This window comes from Parasteatoda tepidariorum, chromosome 1 (genome assembly GCF_043381705.1).
Source record: "Parasteatoda tepidariorum isolate YZ-2023 chromosome 1, CAS_Ptep_4.0, whole genome shotgun sequence".
Classification (NCBI taxonomy): Eukaryota; Metazoa; Arthropoda; class Arachnida; order Araneae; family Theridiidae; genus Parasteatoda; species Parasteatoda tepidariorum.
This window is the reverse complement of record NC_092204.1, coordinates 66478895-66501189: the sequence shown is the minus strand read 5'-3', so window position 1 is coordinate 66501189 and position 22295 is coordinate 66478895. Positions and strand designations below refer to the sequence as shown.

The following is a 22295-nucleotide window of genomic DNA, read 5'->3' as shown; positions in this document are numbered from 1 at the left end:
ATTATATTAGAAATTTAATAGTATGCTAGGGCTAATCTAGATAAAAATTTAGTCCGTTAATGGACATTTCATATAATTCCAAGCTTCTAAAAACAGAACGGTAATATGTTATAATTGTATAAAGATATAGTTTTTCATGAAAATTTTGTAAATAAGACTAGTTTTTAACAAGAATAATTTTCGCACAATGGTATTAACATCTGATCTGGTGAATATAGGACTAAATAATATATTTATTTTAGTTTTTTATTTATCTTAGATTACATAATAATAGAAGAAAATAGGTTTTGTAATAAATAAATAAAAATTGGGCTTAAATAAAATTCAGATAAAAAGTTTTGATTTCGTTAATGAAAGTTTTGTAATTGTTGAATGATATTCTATGAATTAAAAAAAATTATAATAGGTAGTTCTTCCTTAATTCAGTAACTTAAAAGAAAAATGTTATTGATTTAAAGGTGCAGGGAAATAGTATATACTTTATTTAATTTTCAATTTTCCATAGATACCGTTGCCTTTTTGCAAGACCCTGTAACATTTACAGATTTAGCAAGATTTGCTGAAGGGGAGGAAGAAAGTGATCATGAGAATCCTACGGATAAACCTCTTCCGCTATCCATTGATGCAAAATTACCTGTTACTAGTGCAAAACAATCAACGAACTTCATAAGAGAGACAAGAGCTCGCACCAAACGTGCCTCTGAAAGTGCTGCTAAAGATCCAAAACTGACTGAGGGGTCTGGCAATGTTCCATCACCAGTAGTCGAAGATGCATCATTGTCAATGAAAGTTTCAAGTGATATTTCAAGACATAGTGTTTTAAGTTTGGAAAAAAATCTGTTAAATCAAAGCTCACATAAAATTGGTATGGTATCTGAAACACCTCAAAGCCTTAGTTCAGATGTTACTAGCACAGAAGTTAAGCAGGGTAAATCAAGTAAGTGTATGTAATAGATGCGACTATTGTGATGGTGATGTGCTGCATTACTTTTTCCTATACTCCTTCACTATTCTATAACTTAATTTCCCTTTTATGTACAGAATTGTGGCATAACTACCACTATAAATATTAAATACCAAATCACTAGTATATAAGACATGTTAACTCGATTCTATCTTGAGGTACCTTTTGATAGTAGAAGGTTGACATAGTCATTAATTAATTCCCTTAAAGTAACTATTTCTCGACTGTTTGCATGTTAATGTGTTTCTTTGAGGTTTGAAATTTTAGTTTTAATTTCTCTCTCTNTTTTTTTTTGCTTTGCTTATTTCCTTGTTTAACATTATTAGTTTACACATTTTAGTTTTGGTTTTATATATATAATTATTGACAGTCTGTGAAGGGTTTCTCTTTTGCACACCCCTCCACTTGTGCAGGTTATTGTTGTCCCCCCCCCACACACACACACACACTGTTTTATTATGATTCTGATGTATATTACTGATGTGATTAATTGTATAAAATTATTTGCCAGTAAATTAGCATTTCAAAGTCTTAGCCAAAGGCAAATCTTAACAATTTTTTTATGATTAATTTTTTCTTATGGAAAACATCAAATCAAAATACAAATTTAATAAAAATTTTACTATTTTCTAAAATTCAAATTAAAGAGTCATTTACAATTGGGTAGGAGTAAATGAGCAAGGAATGGAAAAGAAAATAAAGAAATTTAGTTCTTTTATCGTCTTTGAAGAAAAGAAATAGGTGGGGGTTAATTTTTGATAACTTCTTAATCGCTTATATTAAAATTTAAAACAGTGACTAACGCTTAACCAATCAGAAAATTACATTTCGTTTTTCACTCATCCCTATTTAATTAATGAATTAATATTTGAAAAAACTGTGATAACATCAAGTGTCATCCACTACAATTTTTAAAAATTTATTTGAACTTGAATGGATCAGGGTTGGGGTTTTGGACGTCCTAAACTGGTTTTGGACAGGTTACTGTCTTAAACTGGGTAAAACTGTCCTAAACTGGGTAAAACTGTCCTAAACTGGGTTAAACTGTCTTAAAGTGTCCAAAACCTTGAACTTTGGTAAAAGGTAAAAATTCCAACCATTGTACACATAATAATTACATGTATCATTAAATATTTGATATTTTCTATACAATTTACTATAACTTATTAAAAGAAAATAATATAATAGGAAAAGGTTTATAATTTTTGAAGCTCCACAATTCATTGAACAACAAAAGTGAATAACTTTTGTTGTTCTGTGAATAACCTTTAAATATAAATATGCTTTTAATGCTGATAAATAATATTTTTGCATTAGGATAAATATGGCAATATTAAAAAAATAATTTTTCTTAAAAAAAATACCAAATTTGTTCAAAAATTAACCTTTTATTTTTCACAATATTTTTTTTTTTTAAAAATTTATAATTTCTGCATTACAGGATGATAAAAAAGACATCTATTTATAAAAAAAAATGTTTTTTAAATTTAAATATATTAGTTTAAATTGAAAATACAAAATAACTGAAAAATGTATTAACAGTTTTGAAGGGCATAACATCAGTTTCAGTTACTGACACTGGTGATGTATCACCACTATGCTAAAAGAATTGAACATGAATGAAATAAAAGTATTCTTGAATAGTACTATAGATAAATAAACCTGTTTATGACGAACCAAGCACTTAGTCCCTAATATTTTAACCTGTATGGCAAGGCCAAACTTCAGTTATGTACTATTGAATGAGAGGACCAATTGAACTTGATTACTGATTAATCTTCCTATGTTTAAATTGAAGAGTCAAACAATATTAATAAAACATTATACTTTTAAAAACAAATATTCTCTGGTATATTTAATTATCAATATGTTATTAGATCTATGTTTATTTTGCCTCTTAAAATAGATTTAGATAAAATTGTGACATAATTTGAGTAAAAGGGTTTTGGACAGGACACGGTTTAAACCGTGGATTAATCCATTCTGTCCTAAACCTTGCCAACCCTGGAATGGATGAATAAAAAGTGTTTTATTAATGATTGAAAATTTGAACAAGATATAGGGAGAGTGTGAACTAATACTAGGAATTGAAAAAGTAACATCTCGAATATGTTAAGCTGTGTTAATGTTTTATAAACTGAGATCTACTGTATTGCAGAAATTATATTACTAAACTTGATTATTATAATATTTGCTCATTAAAATATTTTACATAATCAATTCAATATTTTTCAAAGGGTTTTATATCTTTCTAGTATATTTTAAAATGATGTTTGCATTTAATAATATTTTTTAATTAGGGCACATTTTTTCTTACTTATAGATATAGAAGAATCTATAGATTCTAAAATAGAAGGAATACCCCGAGGACCAAGAATAAAACATGTTTGCCGAAGAGCTGCTATTGCTTTAGGGTTACCGAGAGCTACATTTCCCAAACAAAATGAACCAAAGGAGGCATTTAATTTGAGTGCTTTACCACAAGAAGAAAAACAAAGAATCCTTGATGCAGTTCCTGCAGAAGAAACTGTTAAAGTATCATCTATTGAAATGGGTATTTATTATAAATTTACAATTAATATTTCAATATTTTATTACATGACATAAAATTAATTTCTTTTTATATCTAAAGTCAAACTTTTTCACGTGGTTTTTCAAAGTTCTGTCACCAAGGGAAATAAAAATAAAAGCCTCAGTTTAAGTGCCTTACACTTGAGAAAAACGATTATTTTGAACTGTCTAAATCATCTTGCCGTGAAGAATTATCTGGACTTTAGAACGGCTAAATAATTTTAAATATTTTTTTCTAAGTTATTAAACTTTTTGAAAAATTACTATTTTGGCAACATTTTTCACCTAAAGGAAAATAATCAGAATCACTGCCTAATTCTCACTTTTTACAAATTTTTTTGAACCCAGATAATGCAGCATTAAAGTAGGGTTTTTCAATATTAAAAAATTAGACCACAGACTTCTTTCATTTCCACAAAACTTTACTGATATGACACACGAATTGTAGTTCAAATATTTAAAAAAAATTTCAAGGTGTATTAATATCTTATTTGAATTAGGTATTTAATCTTAACAAATAATTTTTACTTAAAAATTAAATTCATAAAATTATATTGCCTCCAGGTATAAAATTATACATTAATAGATATTAGGACAAATTTAATAAATTAACATTCTCTGTTGTCATTTTGAATTTTATTTTGCCTACCTCCACCATCTCGGAAAAAATTAGTTTCTTCCAAAAAAAATGCCCAACTCTGATTTAAGGCTAGTGTTTTATATCTGTTTTTAGAAGGCTGTATCGTCATTTGAACTGTTGTGAGTTAGTTAACAGTGTTCGTGACTGTTATTTGTAAATTTAGCCTGCACCCTCTGCTTTAATTCTGAAAATAACATAAAATGTACATAGAAAAAAGCACTATTCAGTGAAAATGAAAATTGTTAAGTGTTTTAATTTTTTAACAGTTACTGTAACGATGCATTGTTTAGGTTCATTGTAAAGTTTGTTGCCAAAATTGAGAATTATTGATTTTAATGATTTTTTTCTTGATAAAACTAAAAAAAATTTTAAAAAAAGTTTAATAATTTATATTTAAACTAAACTTTTTTCCTGACAATTATTTTCAGCTATTTAGTAAATACGAGTTAAAATTGAAACTTTTTATTCCTGTATGCAAAGAGTATGTTTTTTTTATTTTGCGTTGCAAATGAGAGTACTTCAAAGGAGTGTTTTAAATGTAACTATCCTATATAAAGGATTAGTGAGGCTATATTTCCTTTTAATTTCAAAGATGTTTTCTGAGGCTCCTTTTGTGAAAGAAGTTGGAATGCTCTATTTCAAAGCAAGGCTGAAATTTAAATATCTAATATTAACTTGCCATGCAAAATTATCCAGGCTTTAAAATGGACAAAAAAGTTCAATATTTTGAACATTGTTCAACTTTAAAAAATTTATATATATNTTAGTGAAAAATTATTAAAATCAATGAGGTAATTTGAAATTTTGCATATTATGTACCCAGACAATGCTATGTTGGTATGACTTTTCAAACATTACAAAATTACATCACAAACACTTCTTATTTTTTATTAACTGCGGCTTTTCCTCATGATTTCATTTTTCCCCTTTTCCATAATTAGCATATAAACTGTTGGTTAAAGTTAGATAAAACTATTAATATTTAAATTTTTATAACTATCTAAATTAAGCATTAATTTTTTTTTTTTTTGTTTAGTTGCTCCTGAAGTGAAAGTTTCTCCCGTCAAAGTAAAGAAAGAACCAAATAAACGTAAAGCGCACAAATCTGTTAAGCTGAAAAACCAGATGCACTTAGATTTGTTGAAAAAATCATCGCTACTGTTCCAGAAAGAACAAAAAAGGAGAAAGCTGTTATTAAAAAAATCTATGAAACATTTACACAAACATTCTTTTAAAAAATCCCTAAAACTTGGTAGAAGAAGTGAAATGAAAAAGACACTGAAATTCTCCTACAAAAGTGCAGTAAAAACTACATCAGTCAAAAGGTCTCAAAGAACATCTACTAAAAAGTTGAGAACTGGAAAGTTACGCAAAGTTCGATGCAAACAGTGTGAAGGCTGCCTGGCAGATGACTGTGGAAAGTGTGCTTATTGCTTGTAAGTTATACCTTTTCTCTTGCCTAGCTTTATAGATAAGAGAACAAAAATAAAAGATGCTTTTATTATATATTAAAATATTATATCCATTTTAAAATGTTATTATTTTAATTAATGACATTTTTTGCTTTGATTTCCTTAAATATAAAAACTGATGAAAAATGCTAAATTTGAAAAAGTATCTGCATTTTTTGCATTATGTAACAAACTTTGTATGAATTTCTCAAAATTGGTTTTAGAGATTGTTTTATGAGCATTAATCTGATCTATTTCAGATTTCACTAACTATTTTAAAAATGTTTCCACCAATCTTAAATAAGTGCATTTTTAATTATGTTCTTTATACTAAAATAAACTATTTCTAAATAATTTTAGACAATTTTATTACATTTCTAATGTTGTGCACGTTTTGCTGATTAAAATCCAAGCCATTAAAGGTGGTTATTTATTACTGTCAAATTTATCACCAAAGTATTGGTTGTCTAATTTTGACTGTATTTATATTCTAAATAATATTCCTTAATTATCATTGGTAGTGTATCCAGAATAAAGGAAAATTTAACTGAAGAGCTTAAAGAAAATTTTTTAGACATTTTACATGTATCTTTTTGTAATTCAATATCTTCTTCACTCATCGAAGATATATTTCATTTATAAAATATAACTTAAGCTTGCTTTTATTTTTTTTTTTTTGCTTGCTTGCAAATTATTTATTCATATGATAACGTATTTTTCTGGTGGTGACTAGGGCAGGGTTCATTCTAGACTAAGAAAAAGGACAGGGTACTAAAAATTGAAAAGGGCACTATACGTTAAAAAAAGGGACAGCAAGTTTTAAAAAGGGCATTGTATTTTATAAAAAAGGCAGATACACTAGCCTTCTTTGCATAATTTAAATGAATAATTATGTATAAGTTTACTTATATCACTTTTCACAGTTACTATTATTAAATGCGTAACTATGATTCTCTGAGGAAAAAAGGCTACAGTTTGAATTGAAAAAATAGAAGAGAGAAAGTCAAACAAAGTTTTTTTTTTTTCCTTTATCTCAATATTTTTTAGTTCACTAAAAATATATTTAAAATTTACACATACCTTTGAAAGACCTGGGGAAACAATTGAAATTTTTCAAATATGTCTTTCGTTCTCGAGTTGATGATTAGAATAACTATTGATGATTAGTATCGAGTTGATGATTAGTATAAACGAAATTGCTATAAGCGCCAAAATAAAGACCAAATTTCTATAATAACGAGAGAGGAAAAATAATTTAATTAAAAATCAAGAAGTGTCATATTTAAGTATATAGAAAGTACGACATAGAGTTATCGATTGGCGTGGTAATTGTGATAGTATCGAATCAAAAACCTCAGTTGAAAAATATCCTCAAATAAACGAGTTACTATTAAAGAAGGGAAAAAACTATTTCTTCATCTATCAATTTATTTAGTTCTATTTTAAACACGCGGCCAAATTAAAGCTGTGTTGTGATCATTCAGAAAAAAAGAAATTCCGAATAAGACTTGTTAATCTTATTAATTTTTTTTTTCGATATGTTTAAGGTACAAGCATGCAGCTATAATGCTGTAAATGAATTTATTACAATTAAATGAAGGAAAGTTTCGCATTTAAATTTACCGACATAATTACATCACTCGGAATGTATGGACATGTCACAGAGTCGTCGTCATCGATTATCGCAGCACTTGTGATAGTGTCAAAATAAAAACCTAATATTGTTCAGTTAATGAGTAAAAAAATCCTAAATGTGTGAAAAAGTTTCCTATTCAAATTAGCTTATCTAGTGTCAATTAGGATGAACAGTCGAACAAAATAATAAGAAAGAAAATAAATAAATAATAATAATAAAAACGATTAATTTAATTAAGTATGCTTCATCTATAAATAAATTGTATGCTTGATTCAACCTTTATGAGGCACAGTCATACCTTTGCACACACTAGTAATAGTATAAACAAACAAATTAATGAAAAAATTGACTGTTAAAACAAATTCTATTGAAAGCTAGTGCTAAGCGATATTTTAAAGAGTAAAAAATAAAGACGGATCTGTTTATACTCCTGGCAGCTTGCCAACAAAGAATGAGAAAGTCTTAAATTTAAGACTTAGTATGTATATTAAATATATTTAGTCCGTAAAAAATATCAAAGATATATAAAAAAGAACGGAATAAAAATTATCGTTTGCCATTATAAATTCTTAAAATAACTTGTAATGAAACATAACTTGAAACTTCTAGACCTTTGAACTCCGGATCACGGTTGACGAAAAATCCGGTAATCCAGATTTTTTCCAGAGCACAATCATCTCTGTTTTTCTTTTTTTTTTGTTCTCCCCCAAGCGCAGCACCTGATAGGCACTTCCCTACTGAAAGATTTATTTTTTTTAGAGAAATGTGGTAACTATGAAGGACAACCGGGTCTTTACCTGCACAGTAAAGCAGAAAGGCCCTTATTATTACTGTAAGAATTGTATTCTGTCATTGTAAAAAAAAAGTTTATTTTAAAATTAATATTTTTTTGTTTTCTTTTTTTGGATAAAAAAGCTTTTTTATTCCGTAGTTAATTGTCTAAGCCCCTCCACTTTTGAAATTGAAGGTAAAAATTTATTTCTTCCTTCAAAGGAATAAAGCTGAGCAGAAGGGGGTGGAGAGCTCCAAAAGATACAGGAGAATGTATTACTTTTTTAATGACCTGGTTTGACCCCTAAAATTGTCTACAGGCTTTGTGCACAAGATTTCTTCCCTTAAGAAATTATTTCCAAGAAAACTCTTGGTGGGTCTACTGACCTTCACTATTGCAATATGGTTTCTTAAAATAAGCAATACTTCCATTAATAAGAAAAAGAAATTTTTCTAAAAGGAGAAAATAGGAACTCACACAGCTGCAGGAGGGGTTGCATTCCTTGATAGGTGGAACTTCTTGGAAGATCTCTTATTTAAACTACTAACTTCAAGTGGAAATAGTAAAGAGGGGGGAAAGGGAGCATTTCAGAATCTCATTTACCCGTAGCTATTGAGCTAGAGGGAAGACAAGTTAATTTCAAGAAAAGTATCACTAAGTGGGGGGACAGAACAAAAAAATTCTTTCTTGCAGGAAGATAGGATCTTTTTGGAGGGGGCTCACCAGGACTGAAATTCCTCATCAAAAGGGCATACGGGGCGGGGCACCCCTTAAATCCCCTCCTAGAATGAATCCTTGACTAGGTAAGAAACCTACCCAGTTTCAAATTGATGGGTCTGGGAAGGGCATGTGAAAAGTGCTGGAAAGTAATGCTAACCCTTGGTGGTCATGCTGCTAAACTCAAAATTGTGGAGCTTGAATGGTCATCAACTGGGTATTGTGGTAGTACTTAAAATTTTTGTAGAAGTTTTTTATGTTAGTCTTTTAATAATAATGCTATCTACAAGTATCTATGTTAGATGTTGTTTCAAGAGTCTAATTTGAATTGAGAATTAACTGTTCACGTATGTAAATTTTTAATGTGGCTTACTACTTCATCTGAGTAGCCAACTCGCATTTCTAACCTTATGCAATCTTTACTGAATGGAATCTATGCCATTAAATATGGTCACATATTACTATCAAATTGATCACCAATTTAAATATGGGTTGTCTAAATTTGACTGTATCTATATTCTAAATAATATTCCATAATATCTTTGGTAGTGTCTCTCAAATAAGTGGCAAATTTAAACTGGAGAGCTTAAAGGAAATATTTTAGATATAGCATATATCTTTTTATACTACAATATCTTCTTTACTCATAGAAGATATACTTCACTTATAATATGTAACTTAAATTTGCCCTTTTTTGAAAAATTAAAATTAGTTTATATGTTAACAAAATTCAAAATATTTTTCCAGTGGTGACTAGGCTTGAAGCCCACCCAATTTCAGATTGATAGGTCTGGAGGGTGCGTAGAAAGCAATTCTTATCCCTTGTTGGCGATACTGCTGATTTCAAAATAATAGAACTTGAATGGTCATCAACTGGCTATTGCAAATGTTCTTAAAATGTTTATAGAAGTTTTTGATATTAATCTTTTGATAATATTACTATCTACAAGTATCTAAAATTTGTTAGATTTTGTATGAGCTTAACTTGAATTGTGAATCGACTATTTAACTATGTTAATTTTTGAAGAAACAGTGGCTAACTAAACTTTTATTTGTGTAGTCAGCTCGATTTTTAGTATCCATTCAGGTTGCTGTTAAATATAGTGTTTGTGTAATTTTGTGGGGTATGACTCAGAAATTTATTTCTGGTATTAGATTGAAGTACCTTATTAAATTATTAGTTATACACTTATTTATGTTAATATAGACAAAAAAATAGTCATTAGTTTTATAACGTCAAACAAGGTTTTATTTTAAATTTTCTTTTTCATTTAAAGAGGTTAATTATTGTCCAGTTTCTTAAATTTCTTTTTTTTCCTCAAGTTTATTATGTATCTGTTTTCTATTAACTTATAAGTCTGCTTTTCTTTCCCCCCCCCCCTTTTTTTGTCATATTGTTTTTTGTTAAAGGGAAGATTTTGTTACCTTCCCAAATTGTAAAATATTTAACCTACATGACATTAACTCTTCATTAGAAAAATGAATCTGTTTCAATGAATTGATTATCTTTTTATGTTTGGCATTCATTTAAAAATACATTTTGTTTATTTAACTTAAAATATATGATTTGATTACTTAAAAGGATGGAGATAATTTAAATTTCTGTGTGTATTTTGATTTAAATAAAAAATTATACAATAACTGAAAAAAAATCCCTTTTGTTTCGAGTACTCCTGCAATTAGATGACTTGTTATTTGTATACTTTATGCTATTCGATAAAACCGTGTGTTTGGCGCAGCATGTCCTCTCTCGATCTTGTGCCATTAAATCCTATATTCAATTTAATTCAATCAATTCTTTATTCTTTTCGAAGTTAGAAAAATATTATGTAGAATTTAATTCCTATTCCAAATTTTCTTGTAGAAGAATTTTTTTTTTTTTTATGTATAATAAATCATGTGAAAATGTGATTTTAATTTGTCATACAATTGTTTAATTATCTTAAAACATTATAAATCTTCAAAATTTTAAGTGCAATGATAAATTTTTTTTTTAAGATTCGGTTTATCTTTACTTTAAATAAGTCATTTTTTTATTATTTTACATTTGTATATATTTTCGTTATCTCTCTTCATTATTTGTTTCCAAACTTATTCATTTTTGTAAATAAATATACCTTAAAGTAAATTAAAATTGTTTTCTATGATGTATTTTAATTAACTTGTTTTACATTATATATTCTAAATTTTATTCCTCTAGATTTTTTTTATTATTTGTAGATGATTTATTTTATACTTTTATAAACTAAACTTTTATATGCATGCATAAATGTATTTTATATGTATAACCAATTTGTAATTTATTTTTGTGTTTTGTCTAATGTACTTTTACTGTTTCATGCATTGGTAATCAAAATATTTTTATACATTTGTTTTGTTATTTCTACTTAGAAAATAAACTTAATGTTCAGATGTAAATGTACGGTTCTTTTATTTGATTTCAATCTACACTAATAGCAACTGCATTAAATAATGAACATAGTTGCCTACTAATGAACATTTGCTAGCTGCTATTAATCTAATCGAAAGTTCCATTTTTTTAAAATATATGTATATATTTCTCAAAATTGAGAGTTTCTAAAAATTATCAAGATAGACTTTTTTACAGTTAATTGTTTGAGTAGTTAAACATATTGCTGTTAAATAATAAAATAAGTCTCAGTTTTAGTTATTAATTGAAGCTTTTACTTTCCCTTTTTAAATATTTTTTTTTTAAAAAATTCATATAATTCAAAACTTTTAAGATTATTACAACTGTCTAAAGTGACTTAAATATCATTTGCCTTTCAGAAATATTATTAATACATTATGTATTGAAATCCTTTACTATAAAAATATCCCAAACATTTTCCGCATTTAAAATATAACAGCTATTTTTACCTATAGCTATATTCTACAACCCTTGTGGAGTCTTGATCTTCTTCAATATTTTGGATCCTTCTTTTCTTATGTTTTTTTTTCCATTGTAGTTTACAATTTTTTCCATTGTAGTTTCTAAATAATTTCAAGCTGTCTTCTGTGTGCTCTTTTCGTCTCGACCCTCCTTGATTTCTGTCTAATAATCTTAATACTTTTTTCAGAGTCATTTTCTTAATAATTATCTCAATCATTAGATTTTTATTGTTATATCAATGTTGATCTTGCTTATTTTAATTGTTCTAATCCTTCATGTTTATCCTCACATATTTTACCAGAAGTCAATTGTAGAATTTTTTTTCTTATGAGATCATATTCTCTTTTAATTAAAGACCTTGTCTCAGATCTGTGGTTGAATTCAAATCTATTGGTTAAATTATCACTTTATAAGAAAAAAAAATTTAGCTTAAAAATAGTACCTGATAGTTAGAATGATATTTATAAAATTGGATTTATTCCTTTCCGTGCTTGGAAGTTATAAATATTTTGGCAAGATAATGAATCTCTACAGTTAACTAAAAAGTCTTGCATTATCTATTTCATCTAACCTATAGAACAACTCGTTTGAATATCTATTTTTTCCACTACATACATATTACTCAATTTCTAGGCATTAACTATGTCATATTTCTTAAATGTTCAGAAACGCTACCATGATCTCAAATTTATAAAACTTGTTTTTACTGTAAGTTCCTTAAAAATAAAAGAATTTTACTTAGAAAAATCGCTTAGTTTAATAGTTATACTAAAATTAACCACAAAAAAAAACATTCCCGTACTCAGATACATTTTTTAAATTTAATTCAGGATTTAAAAATGAATATAAGTGTATGCTATGTAATCATTAAATATTTAACTGTATAAAAATTGTTAATTTAATATATTAGTGATTTCTAATTTTACTGTTTAAATGCTTTTTATTTATTACAATTGTAATATTAATCTTGGTTATGAAAAGGCTGTCTTGACTAGGATATGTTTTATAGTATGATATATAACGCTTAATTAATTCAATAGTCATTTTATTACTCATATCCTTTATTCTAATTCATCTATTTTTTGTTTTGTCTTTTTAAAATTAATTGAAACAGCTATTTTAATTTAAAAAAATTTCTTAGGAAAGTGATGCCTTTTTTTCAACTTTCATAATTATTGAATCCACAATGTAGTTTTTAAATAGTCTTACAGTAGTACCGAAAGATTGTAATAATTTTCAATTAAAAATCACGTGTAGAATTTTTAGTTATACTGAAAGGAAATATTTATATGCATATATATATTTTTGTACTTTATACATCTTGAGAAGTACCTTAAGTACTAATTAAACAATACTTAAAGGATCATAAATATTTATTCTTAAATTTTTTAAGAAAAAGAGGAAAAATTATGTATGTCATGAGTTAAACATATATTGATTAGTTTCCCCAACTTTTTAAGTGAAATTAAACTATAAATTTTTATCAAATCATTAGAGCTTCAGTTCTAGATTCTTCCAACTGTGAAGTTTAGTTCTAGAATTTTCTGGCTGCTTTACTGTGTGACAAAAGAAAATATGAAGCTTGTCAGTAACTTACAGGGTTGAATTGTTATATGGGTATTGTTACATTTCAGAATAAAGAAAGGTAAAAACTTTGGGAAAAAAATTTGCATTAATTCCATATTGTATTTAAGTAATCATGCTAACTTGAATATTTTTGTGAAAGATTTATTACATAAAACTTATACCAGTTCTTATTTTCTGAATGTAAATATAACTAATTACTATTCTTTTTTTAGTTAGGTGAAATTCATTTTTAATCTGTGCTTCTACTTTTTTTTATGTGCAAAACCATTTTATTTTTAAAAAACTTCCAGTGTGCAGGATTTTTGTGTAGTTAATAGACACAAATTTTTAACTATAACTGAATGCTTTGATAATTTTGTTTCAAGACAGTTTACAATACTCTTAAAGTAAACCATTTTTCTTTACAGAGATAAGAAAAAGTTTGGTGGACCAGACACAATAAAGCAAGCTTGCATGTAAGTTTCTTTTCAGTTTTTATTTTACTAATATAGTTTTTGTCTATTTTACTAATATAGTTTTTTGTCTTTCTGCTGGAAGAAACCCATCTCTTCCGAAGCACTGGGAGAAACCAGACAAAATTAAAGAAAATAAAAGTGACTGCACAGTTGTTAACAATAAGTATTATTAGATTACAAGTAAACAAATTGAATTTAATACTCTACCAGAAAGTTAAGTTTTTCACATCTCTTTTTTTTTCCCTAAAAAAAAAAATAATAATTATTTTCTTGTTAATTATTTTTTAAAAATTTTTAATTTCTATCTTTCTTAAGAAATTCATTACCTTTATTTATCTTGCTTTGTAATTTTCACTTTTTTAAAATGTTTTGTACAAATTTAAATTGATACATTAATTAAACTATATTGCAATTATGAACAGCAAAAAAAAAAAAATTTTAATGATTTTGTTTAATGGTTTTTTTTTTTTAAAAAGGAGTTTCCATCGATGCAGTTTTTTCCACAGTTTTTTCAAGTGTGGAAGAAACTTGCTGTCCCTAGTTTTTATAGACCATATTGCAAGGAAAAGTTGGTTAAATTTTTACTAATTTTAAGTATTAACTAAATTACCATCTTGCACCAACTGCCAATGTATTATACAAATTCAGGGGTTGCATTCCCCCTAAAATTCATAAAATTCCTAAAAGTATGTGCAAACCCTAAAATTCCTAAAAATCTTATAAAATTTTGTTGGTGTTCCTAAAAAATTAGAGTTATAGGCTAAATATAAATAAAAAAGCAATAATCTAAAATATAAGAATTTAACTACATTAATTAAAACTGTTTTAATTTTGCCACATGGGAATTCTGATCCTGAGAGAGGTTTTTCGATAAATAAAGCAATGCTTAATGTGAGTCACCATGAGAATACTATTATGTCTCTTAGACTAATCAAAGATACCATTCGAAATTATGGAGGAGTGTTGAAGATCACCACAACACTATTGAGGGCAGTAAAAGAATCTCACAAATCATANTATAAAACTTTAAAAAGGTTAGTATTAAAACTTACATAGTAGCACACAAAATATTCAATGGTAAAGTTGAGGTTTGTCTGCTGCAACCACCAGAGAATAGATATTTACATTTAAAATTTACAAACGTGTGTGAAAATATTTTCGTCCTAAATGAGTGGTTTCAAAAAGTTAAATGGGAGGATTTCTTCGAGAAAATTTCTAATACACGCTTGCTAAATTATGTTCACAAAATACAAAAAAAATGAAATAAAAAAGAGCAACATACACAATTATTTTTGTATTTGAATAAATATTTTCTTGGATGTAAAACCTGAGAAATAAATTGTTTTGCACCATTGGTATGTTAAATTTCACAGAAACGAAGAAATTAGGTTATTATTAACGAGAAAAGTATTTTAAACCCATATAGATTTTTTACGGAAATTGTTCACAAAAAATGACAGCTAATATATTTTAGTTTGCGGGCCGCAAAAAAGGCTGCGTCTGCCCCCGAGCCACCAGTTGGAAACCCCTGCTATAGCTTATATGTTTATATAGTTAACAAAAAAACAAAAAAAACGGACTGCTATCTTGTTGCAATTATGTTTAATGTATGAATCGATTAAATTTGCATTGTAATTTTTTTTTTTTTTCCTTTTCCTTAGGTATCGCCGCTGTTTACGTCCGGTTTTGCCTGCATCTGAAAGGAAAGGCCCTAAGCAACCAATAGTTGAAGGTACAAGTAAAGATAAACTATCTGGTGATCATTCAAACTTCGGAGGTGATGGACCGTCTGGAATAGGTCTAATGCTTACATCATCATCTAGCTCCCCAACTAGCCCTGACAATAGTAGTTGTGGATCAAGTTGTAGCTCCTCTTCAACTAGCTCCAGTTCTGGTAGCTCTGGCAGCAGCAGTAGTAGCTCTAGTGGGAGTAGCAGTAGCTCTTCCAGCAGCAGTAGTGACAATTTAAGTTTATCTCAAACCAGTACTTTATGTGACAACAATATTAAAACACCATTTCTGCATAACTCGACATTAGGTCCAGATGTTACTCAAAATGTTGACTGCTCTGATGTCAATGTTGTCACCAACCCAGTTTTTCAAGTCACAAATCCAGTATCTTTCTTCAATGAAGAATTTAGGAGTGAGTCTGATTTTGGAGAGTTGGTACATTGTGGTCTTCCTGAGACAAATGAAAAGAAACTCTGTAATGGTACTATAGTAAACAAAGAAAATGGAGACACTATTTTGTACGAGAACTCGTCAAGTATTATTCAATTGAAAAATGCAAGTTATACTCCTTCATTGATGTATGAGGCTGCAATGGGTACTAATGAAAGTAATGTTTCTTATTCTTCCAATAATGGAGGATGTCGAAATCCTAACTCAAGACGTAACAGCAATAATCGTCAGCAATCGCAATATAATCAGGATCAGGTAATTTTACAATATGTTTTTTACTAAAAACATAATATATGATAATGTACTGCCGTCTAAAGCTAAAAGGCAAAATCTCTTAAATGGCAGTGGAGATGCCACCTTTTTAGAACAATCTCATAAAAGAATTGTAATCTAAACATTGAATAACTTAAAATTATTAAATATATTAAAACTTGCTTGTGGTTATAACATAAGGACAAGATTAACTAAATCAGAATGTTTTAAACCCGAGTCAACCGAAAATTTAAAAAATGAAAGCTGCAAGTACAAACATGAACTAAAAACATCCAAGTGGTCCTCTTTTTCCTCCATAGTCAATTTTTTGGAATGAAGCCCCTTATTAACATTTTAATCCTTAGTCCTCTTAGTGCTTAAAATATCATAGCTGATGTCCAATGTTTTAGTATGATTTTACATAACAGCAAAAAACTTAAATGTTTCTTTCCATTTCATTAATGGCTGGTTCCTAAAAATTAGTCCTGACAACAAAAAATGTTCTAATTTTGCAGACTATTGGGAAAGACAATGTGTATTAAATAAGCTGGGTCATTAAACACTTTTCGTTTGAGTGTAGTAAAATGAAATTTAAAAATTGCTCCATTTTCATTTATTTGTTATATTTTATGAATTTGATACTTCGAGATAGGTTAGTCTATTTACCACAAATTATTGATACTACTGCATTAATTAATCATAAAAAAATTTTATCTACAACATTCATTTTAGTGGTTACAAAGGAATGCGTTTCAAACATTTATCAATAAGCCATTTTGATAGACTAAAATAACTAACCATTTAATGTGTGTGCAAATTTCAAGTTTTGCAAAATAGTAAAATCCTATTTAAACCATTGTGATTGTAAAATATCTTAATCTAGATTTTACAAAATTATTGCAGTTCTTTTAAATGCATCATACCGAGACAGCCCAAACTAAAACAAATCCAATTATTTTTGTAGTTTCATGCTCTTGTAGTTTCATGGAAATTTGAAGTACTCTACATGAACTAAATATGTCATTTTGCTGCAAACAGTATAATTGTTTCTACCATTTTAGGATCAGTATGGCTCGGCTGGCTCTGGAGATCAAGATAGCAATGACGAAGATGATGATGGGAATGAAGATAATTACAAAAAACATTTTATTTATGCTGATTATTGGGTAATTAAAAATTGTATTTGTAACTTTTTTTATTGAATTTTCTTACTGTGAATGAATATGCAGGGTTCCCGCGGCCTTGAAAAAGCCTTGAAAAGTACTTGAATTTCATTTTGATTTTCAAGGGCCCCTAGAAGTACTTGAAAATGATATTAAATCCTTGAAAANAGCATGAACCCTGAATATGTCATAAGCTCAAATTTTTTTCCTCAATGAAAGACCACTTAAATAAAAAGACTATATTCTTTAAAAAAATTTTAAAAAGAAATAATGGAAAGGTAATGTTTGTCAACCCCCCCTCCACTTCATTATAAAATTTTCAATGATTTATTTTCTTGATTTGAAATATAGCAACCCAAGCTAAATATTTGTTTTTAACTTATAACCTCAGAAATTTTTTATGCATTTTTTTTTCATCTAATAAGCAATTGAACTGATTAGTTCAGAAACAGGTAATCTACAATGGATTGCTTATAGAGGTGACTTTTTCGACTCATTGATTCAATTGAAGTATTTGAAGAGCTTAGTAGATGAACCAGGTAAGTGACAGTTGCAAAATGTGAATGAGTTATGTGAAGAGTTGCTAAATGTGAATGAGTTATGTGAAGGCATAAGCAATTCTGTTACCTTAAACATACCCATATTGATGCTACCACATTGCTATTTTTTTTCCCTGATTAAAAAATACCACAGAAAGTTTCACTTACCTGCTTCATGCACTAAGCTCTTTATTTGAAAACAACAATATGTTCAAATGATTGCACCTTCACTCATCAAAAGTAAGTCTTTGTTATTTTTCAGATTTCAGTAATATTCTTTTAAAAATCTTTCTAAAAAAATATTTTAACATTTTATTGCTACAACTATGCAATGATTTTGACTCATAAATATAAATTTGCTTTTTTATTTAAACTCTTCACATTAAAAGTGAGAAACCATTTTTTTTTTTTTAAATTAGGGTTAAGAGACTTGATTTTTTGCAATTTTATTTAAAAAAAAAAAAAAAAAAAGCTGTACTTTATGAAAGAGCTCAAAAATAGTGAATGATATGATTTATTAAAATTATTCTAATTTAAGGATCAACCAATATTGGTACCTTCTCAAAAACTTTTTTAAATTAAAGGATTTAACGTTAATGCTTTTCTGCCGTGTCTGTTACCCTGGTAAAAGAAATAACAAATTTAAAAACATATATGGCATAATTTGCAAGTTTTCCTTCTAAGTGTCTTTTTTCAAATGAACCCAGTATATAATAATGTTCCCCAAACAGTTTTGATTATATTATTTTTTAAAAGGACCATATAAAAGGGTATAATACATATAGTTTTGATTGTACAGTAGAGCGCCGATTATCCGAACGTCCAATTATCCGAACCATGTCTGAATTCGCTTCTTCTTCTCACTCTCTCTCTCTTTTTTCTTTTTTTTTTAAAATTTAAAATACTTTTTAACTTATCTAATTTTCTAAATTTAGAAGAATAAATAATATCTACTACATCTGAAGATCATATTTAATTTACAACCTTTTTTAGCAGTTTTCTTACAGTGGCCAATACATACATATATTGTTATACAGTTAAACCTACATACCCCTTTAGCCCTCTTCAACTGAAAATTATCTTCCAAGAACGTGAGCTTCATATTGACAGACTACAATGGTTGAAATGAGGAAGGAGTTTATGAATGGATATGTGCTCAAGTTCTACAATTGGGGGATGGGTACTTGTCACTTATGGTTAATGATTAGTGATTACTGTGAAATCTTGGAATAAAATTCTTAAAAAAATCAACGAAATTGAAGTTCCTGAACCAGTAGATCTTCCCGATGAAAAGATGCCAAGTTATACAGCAGAAGAAATAGAAGATTGGTTCGAGACACTGAAAATGACCCACGATTTCAAATTTTAAATAATGATGAAATTGTTGCTGAAATTTTGAATGAAAATCGGAACTCCACAGACGAAGAGGTAGGTGATCAAATTCAAGATAGTGGACCTTCTCATATAGAAGCATGCAATTCATTAGATATTGCAATGAATTGGCTAAAACGTCAAAATGATGTTGATCCAGTTCAGTTGATTTATTTAAAAAGCATAAGGGATATGGCTGCTCGAAAAAGAGCATCTTCTTTGAAAAAGTCTTTGATGGATTTCTTTTGCAATGGAAAATAAATATAATGTGGTAAAATATGCAATTGATAAAAAAAAAATTATAAAAAGCTGAAATATGATAAAAATAATTTAAAATGAAAGAAAAAGTTTTAAAAAATATTTAAAAATTGGAAAAAAAAAAGCAACTTTTAAACACGCCAGAGCTATTTTAGATAGTACTACCAGTCCTAAGCCTAGAAAAAGTGTGAAAGGAAGTTAGTGCACAAATAATAATCATTTACACTAGATTTTAAACAACTTTCCAATTATCCGAACCACGTTCGGTCCTGAGTAGTTCGGATAATCGGCCCTCTACTGTATATACTTTTTATGAAATAACTACTTTAGTGCTTATGTTTTGTTTTATAGGAAGATTATGATTTCGAAAGGATATCTTCTCAAGGATTTGCTCTAATAACATCTCAGCAAGTACCTTTGCCTTGTGTCTGTTATTTATGTGGAAGTGCAGGACAAGAAAAGGTAAGAGTTATAGAAATCTAAAATGTTGACTTAATAAGTCCTCATCTAATTATTTTTTTATTTTTTTTATTGTTTAATTTACTAAATATATTTTCATAGCTGCCAACTCTACTGGATTTTCCAGTAGACTACTGAGTTTTTGCTGGTTTGATAAAAAATTCTAGTTTTTGTACATTTTCAAGGGTCTGTTTAGAAGAAATTTGTGTCCATTATATCTTTTCATAAAAACAGACCTTTCGCAAAATATTTTAACTAAAAACGGACCCTTCACAAAATAATTTATCTTTTAATCGGACCCTTCACAAATTTGTTTACCTTCATTATTGTTTTGTAAATCGAATAAACCCTTCCCTGGGCGGAAGAAAGACGGATGTAAACGAACTAAGTTTTAGTACCACAAACGCTTCTTCCTTTATTCGTCCGAAATGAATATTCAGCGTTCAGCAGTATAGGCTAAATACCAAATATTTGTATGTTGCATCTCTAATTTAGTAGCATCAATTGCTGTTAATTATTTTTTTGTTATAATTTTACAGTGTTGAGCATAATCTCATATATCTTTACAATTTAAAAACTCCTTGAAAAAGTTTATTGCAATAACAGGACCCTATTTGCACAAATTCACAAAACAGGACCCTGGTTGAAAGAATGTGACTTAACGCTTATTTTATATTTACGAATTATGAGTAATTTTTTCACAACTTTACAAAAACGGACCTTTCACAAAATGTCTGGACAGACCCCTGATTTTAGAAAATTCTCTAAAATTGAGTAAGTTTCCTTAAAAAAATCCCTGTTGAAATAGAATTTTTGTGCAGATTATTGCTTGCTTGAATATTTAAATTAGTGTCACTAGTACATAATAAAGCAAGCCTCATTTATGAAATTCAGCTAACTATCTTTGATGAATTAAATGCCTATTACTATTCAAAATTATGAATATAAAAAACGCTAAAATTCCCAATGTGTAAAATATTTAACATGCTTTGCAACAATTATCATGAAATTTGTATTTCGTAAAATCTACTGGATTTTTTCCTCTCCATGTTAGCAGCTATGTATTTTAAATGTATGTTCTTTGAAATGATTAACTATTATATGCATTTCTTGTCATTTCAGTTAATTTTCTGTGTATTATGCTGTGAACCATACCATACCTTTTGTCTTCCTGAAAATGATGTGCCACATGAAGAAAATATTGAAAACTGGTGTTGCAAAAGATGTCAATCCTGTGCTGTTTGTGGCTTAAAAAGCAATGTATGTTTGTTTTGTTTTTTTATCATTATTTTGGTTTTGGCCAATTAAGTTTTAAGTTAAGTTATAGGATTTTACCTAACCAAAAGAGTAAAAATGATGTTTTATTTTTATGTCATTAAATCTCTTGTTATCAAGCATGTTCTTTAATACAGATTTGAAAATTTTAAAAAAAAATTATAATCCTTCAATTTTTTGCTCAAAAATTACAGTATATATTTGTGAGAAAAACTTGCAGACATTTTTGATAACTGTTAATGCAAATGTCTATTCTGAGAGATTGTGAAATTGTATTTATGCTAAAATTTGATGTTTTGATAGTAAAATGAAGCAAACTGAGGGGGGGGAATGTGACAAACTTAATGAGAAATAGATTTTAACACTTAAAATAATGTTTTTGACTAAACATGAGTAATAACAGCTGCAACATCCAAATTAACTTCTTATTTTACATTTCTTTTCTAGCATCACTAATTTAATAAATAAGGAAACTTGGCCAAAATAAAGCTTACAGTAAATAACTCAACTTCATGTCAGTTTTCAATGTGAAATACAGAGGGGAAAAAAATTAACAGATAACTAACATTCTCTTTTTGTCTGTTTATGTAGTTATGTTATGTAACCCTTTTTTAGATAGTCTACGTTTCATTTACTTAAAATGGTTGATAATTGTCAATGTAGCTAAAACTTTTATAAAGATGTTTGTAATATACTTTTTTTATAATTAACGGGGTTTTTTTCTTTTCTTTTAGCTCCTAAAGTGCAAGAAATGTCAAAATACTTACCACTCTGATTGTTTAACTCCGCATTATCCAACAAAGCCTTCCAGAAAAAAACGCATATGGGTATGTATGTTGGGCGTTATCTTTTTTTTTTTTACATTTTCCTATGAACAAATTTTTGAATGTTAGAAAAAGTTTTAGTTATGATGTATAAAAGTTAACTCTTGTCAACATTATAATTTTGATTCTTTTGTGTTAAAAAAAAAAAGCTAGGTCATAGTTGCTAACTACTCTGAATTTTATAGTAGATTTATAGATTATGAGTTTCTACTGATATATTTTAAGTTTCTCATAGTTTCCAATAACAGTTTTAGTGTGAGGCAACTTGAAATTTATTTTTGCTTTTA

General features: G+C 27.9%; 1 protein-coding gene across 3 annotated transcripts in view; it reads left to right on the top strand.

Annotated features, from left to right (window-relative positions):
* The window catches only part of LOC107448725 (histone-lysine N-methyltransferase 2B), an 87126-nt gene that overhangs the window by 18127 nt on the left and 46704 nt on the right, over positions 1-22295 (top strand). Inside the window, exons 5-13 of one of the 3 annotated variants that reach the window (XM_043045008.2) lie at positions 506-937; positions 3288-3518; positions 5212-5611; positions 13639-13686; positions 15348-16122; positions 17181-17285; positions 19802-19912; positions 21032-21169; positions 21919-22011. In XM_043045008.2, the coding sequence (XP_042900942.1) occupies positions 506-937; positions 3288-3518; positions 5212-5611; positions 13639-13686; positions 15348-16122; positions 17181-17285; positions 19802-19912; positions 21032-21169; positions 21919-22011 (2333 nt within the window). The remainder of the gene's footprint in view (positions 1-505; positions 938-3287; positions 3519-5211; positions 5612-13638; positions 13687-15347; positions 16123-17180; positions 17286-19801; positions 19913-21031; positions 21170-21918; positions 22012-22295) is intronic. The other 2 variants (XM_043045014.2, XM_071181575.1) reach the window with 2 other exon arrangements.